The sequence below is a fragment of the Micromys minutus genome (genome assembly GCF_963924665.1).
Source record: "Micromys minutus genome assembly, chromosome: 29".
Classification (NCBI taxonomy): domain Eukaryota; kingdom Metazoa; phylum Chordata; class Mammalia; order Rodentia; family Muridae; genus Micromys; species Micromys minutus.
The window spans coordinates 33,950,389-33,954,946 of NC_137964.1; the positions used below are offsets into that span (position 1 = coordinate 33,950,389).

At 53.6% G+C, this 4,558-nt stretch overlaps 1 protein-coding gene across 1 annotated transcript; it reads left to right on the forward strand.

Annotated features, from left to right (window-relative positions):
• CRYBB3 (crystallin beta B3) lies at positions 1-4,264 on the forward strand (the record flags this gene model as incomplete). Its single annotated transcript, XM_080940946.1, has 5 exons — positions 1-112; positions 654-772; positions 1,991-2,123; positions 2,800-2,942; positions 4,099-4,264. The coding sequence occupies exons 1-5, from the start codon at positions 38-40 to the stop codon at positions 4,262-4,264; spliced, it is 636 nt and encodes a 211-aa protein (XP_080797072.1). The 5' UTR covers positions 1-37.
• Positions 4,265-4,558: the final 294 nt, after the last annotated feature.

Below are 4,558 nucleotides of genomic sequence, written 5' to 3' on the forward strand. Positions count from 1 at the left end.
TTCTCCTCCAGTTTGAGGTAGAAGTGTCCCCGGAGAGATGGCGGAGCAGCACGGGGCACCTGAGCAGGCTGCAGCTGGCAAGAGCCATGGAGGCCTTGGGAGCAGCTACAAGGTACCTGGGTCTTGATGGGACCTAGAGCCCAGGGCTGAGGGCTACAATTAACTCGGTGTGCTGCCCCAGCACCAGGCTTCGGGGGCTGTGGCTTCAGGCTGTGTGACCTTGCTTGAGTTGCTTGTTGTCTCTGGGTAGCGACAGCTTCATCTTTAAAAACCGGAAGCGATACCAGTTGTCCTCTGCCCCGGAATTGTCACGTGATAAAGCAGGTGGCAGGACCATGGCTGGCAGATGGGGGAGGGTGGATTGTGACATCGCTCGCTCTGTCCAGTCCAAGCCATGCTGAGGCCTTGGAGGGAACATCTGACGTGGATGGCGTGAAGGAATATTCTGAGGAAATTTTCTGAGGCTGCCTGCCCCTGGTGGTTTTCAGCAGGACCTGTGACATTTTGCAATTGCTCACTGCGGCCACCAGGGGGCAGTGCAGGCCCGTGTGGTTCACCTCGGCGAGGGGCAGGGGTGAGGTGGGAAGGGGGGTCCTCCCTGCTGTTCCGCGGAAGGGCGTGGACTTTGGAGGCTCTCACCTCCGCTCTTCCAGGTGACGGTGTACGAGTTAGAGAACTTTCAGGGCAAGCGATGCGAGCTCTCGGCTGAGTGTCCCAACCTCACGGACAGCCTGCTGGAGAAGGTGGGCTCCATCCAAGTGGAGTCTGGACCGTGAGTACCTGGACTGCGACCACCGCCCCAGCCTCCTGCAACCTGAGGCCCAATCCAGCCCCAGATCTGCCCCAGGCCCTTGCCTTCCTTTGCCTCAGTTTCCCCATCCATAAAATGGCAGGAACAGGGTGGAGGCCAGCTGGCACTCAGCTCAGAGGCAGAGCATAAAGTTATGGAAATAGGAGCTGGAGGGATGGTCCAACAGCTGAGATCACTTACTGTTCTTGCGGAGGACCTGGGTTCGATTCTCAGCACCCACGTGGCAGCTCACAACTGTCTGTATCGGGGCTGGAGAGATGGCTCAGTGGTTAGAGCACTGACTGCTCTTCCAGAGGTCCTGAGTTCAATCCCAGCAATCACATGGTGGCTCACAACCATCTGTAATGGGATCTGATGCCCTCTTCTGGTGTGTCTGAGGACAGCTACAGTGTACTCAAATAAAATAAAATAAAACAAAAACAAAAAGCCCAACTGTCTGTATCTCCAGCTCCCGAGGGTCCCACACCCTCTTTTGATCTCTGCAGGCACATAAAGCGCACAGACATATATGCAAGCAAAACACATAGATAAAAGGCTTTTAAAAATTACAAACATCTTATAAACAGAAACAGGACATACTGGTAGATAACTAGTAGGAAGTGTGACACTGTAGCTGTCTTCAGACACACCAGAAGAGGACATCAGATCCTGTTAGAGATGGTTGTGAGCCACCATGTGGTTGGTGGGAATTGAACTCAGGACCTCTGAGAGAACCGTCAGTGCTCTAACCACTACCCATCTCTCCAGCCCCAAGTTTTTATTTCCTTTTATTCTTACGTATGTGAGAGGTTTGGTTGCATGTTTGCCTCTGCACTAAGTGCATGCAGTACCCTTAGTGACCAAAAGAGGTCACTAGATCCACTAGAACTGGAATTCAGACGGTCATGACGTGTATGCTGGGACTTGAACCCCTGGTCCTTTGTAATAACAGCCAATGCTCTTCACTGAGCTAGCATTCTAGTCCCTCATCCATGATCTATTGTGGGGACTGTCCCAAACGTTCTGCCAAACTTGGGTTTGGGACATGGATTTTCAGCATGTCCTTCATAGACTCCTGGACCAGCACCAAATGAGCCTCCCTAACAGCAGGCATAGGGGTCTGTACTGGGTTAGGGATAGGGAAGGTGTGAGGTCCCTGCTTAGCCACACCAGAGGTGACCTCGTTCCTTCCACCCTCAGGTGGCTGGCGTTCGAGCGCAGGGCTTTCCGTGGGGAGCAGTTTGTCCTGGAGAAGGGGGACTACCCTCGCTGGGATGCCTGGTCCAGCAGCCGGCGTAGTGATATTCTCCTGTCCCTCCGGCCTTTGCACATTGTAAGTCAGGGCTATTGCTATCTGTATTTGTGTGTGTGTGTGTGTGTGTGTGTGTGTGTGTGTGTGTGTGTGCTTGCCACTGTGATTCTGTTTGGATAGATCTCAGATTCTGACCTCAACAGTTGTGTGGAGCAAGAAGAATCTGACTCTGGAGTGGGCACTGGGGAAATACACCAGAATTCTTGTCCTGAAAAATCAGACATGACCCTTGTCCCCTTTGTAGTAGTAACCCAATTAACCAGAGAAGCCTCATAGTTCTGGCTCAGATCAGTACTGTTCGAAGAAACACAGAAAACCACTCGTGACAGTCCCCACTCTTCCCTGGCAGGTCCTGGATCCCTGTCCCATCTTCCCCATCAACACAGAAACCACCAACCCCTCCTTCCAAAGTCTGAACAGAGTGTTGCCTAGACAACAGGGGAAGGAAACCCAGCAAGATGAAGCCATAGTAAACTTAGACGAGGGGCTGGTGCATAAGTCTTTGCAGTCCCCTCTGAGCCTCAGTTTCCCTTTCTGATGGTGATGACTGATGAAGTCTGTCCATCCCCTCTCCCTTTCTGTATTGCTCAGTGATGGAGTGTCCCTCGAATCCCAATATCTTGCTGAGAGTTGGAGTGACTCGATTTTTGCTGTTCTGTGTGTGGGGGCCTCACTTATCCCTGACCTTTACCCCCAGGATGGCCCAGACCACAAGCTGCACCTGTTCGAGAACCCAGCCTTCAGTGGGCGCAAGATGGAGATCGTAGATGATGATGTGCCCAGCCTGTGGGCCCATGGTTTCCAGGACCGTGTGGCCAGCATCCGAGTCATCAACGGGACGTAAGAAGATCCCACTGTGCCCCCACTCTGTCCACTGTCCCTTCAGCACCAGCTCCACACACAAGTGACTCAGTTCACCTTCTGAACCCATCCTCACTCCAGGCCTGCATGGTGGAGGGTGTGGTAGCCCAGCCCATGATTCTAGCACCTGGGAGGCTAGGCAGGAGGAAAGGTTGAAAGAGGCCTGGGCTCTAGAGTCAGGCTGTGCCTCAAAAGTCTCAGAGCTGCAGCAAGAGCGTGCTGGTGCGTTCCTTTAAGATGAGCACTTGGGAGGCAGAGGCAGGTGGATTTCTGTGAGTCCAAGTTCAGCTTGGTCTACAGAGCAAGTTCCAGGACAGCCAGAGTTGCATAGAGAAACTCTGCATCTCTCTGTGAATGTGTCTCTGCTCCTCTCTCTCTTTCCTATTCTCTTTGTCCCCTCCTATCTCCCCTCCTATGTTCTCTTTGCCCCACCCCCACCCCGAATGCTCCAGCACCGGCCTCTTGCTCCATTAAGGTTTCTAGGCAGCCTAGATTCCTAGACAGTTTTGTTTTATCTCAGTCGAGTGAATTAGCTCCAATTGCTATTCACCTAAGACTCTCCACCCAAGTGTCTATGGCTTTACCAACACCACAGGCCCAGAGCTGCTTCTCCGGGTGACAGTGACCTCACAGTTCTGCTCTTATCTGGGTCTGGTGTGAGCCTGGCTGTGATCGGGCGTCCCGTTTCGGCTAATGATATCTCAGGGCGACCTTGCCTTTTTGCTCCCCTGTGGGTTTGAACCCAGGATTGAGCCAGGAAGGATGGCACTGAGAAGGCACTCAGCGATCTTTCCTTAAGCATCAGGGATGTCAGGGACAGGGGTTCTGTGGTCAGTTGGAGCTGTGTAGCCCTTCAGGCATATTGGTCTGACATAAAATGTGCACACTGGAGGAAGGTGTGTCTCTGGGAGTCCCTGGGGTCATGTGTGACCCCACTCCCATCCCAAGGAGACAGAAGATCAGGTAAAGAAGGACATTCTAGTCAGAAGGGATCTGCTCAGACTCAGCCAGACAGAGGGATGGGGAGGCAAGGAGGACCTGGGGCAGGTGAGATGAGCAAGGCAAATGCAGGCTTTAAAGAGCTTTAAGGGGCTCTGGAGGAACACGCCTCACCTTACTCTGCTATTCTTGACAGGTGGGTGGGCTACGAGTTCCCGGGCTACCGCGGGCGTCAGTACGCGTTCGAGCGGGGCGAGTTCCGCCACTGGAATGAGTGGGACGCCAACCAGCCGCAACTGCAGTCGGTGCGTCGCATCCGCGACCAGAAGTGGCACAAGCGTGGCTGCTTCCTGAGCAGCTGAGGACTCGGGTCCCAGCGGTGTCCCCTCCTGAACCTGCTCAATAAAGCCCATCAGCCACGCTGCTCTGTCTGCGTCACTTCCTGTAGGGAATGGGCACAGGGGCCAAGACCTGCAAGGAGGGTGTGTCTGTGCCCCAATCCAGTCCTGTCAGCTGAGGCCACAACCCTCTGCCACAAGCTGACTTCTGCCACCAGTGCCCACATTTGAATAGCTACTCATCTGTTCATCTGCCCATCGTCCATATGACCATCCACCCAACCATCCCACCCTTTATGTATGTTTGTATGTATGTAT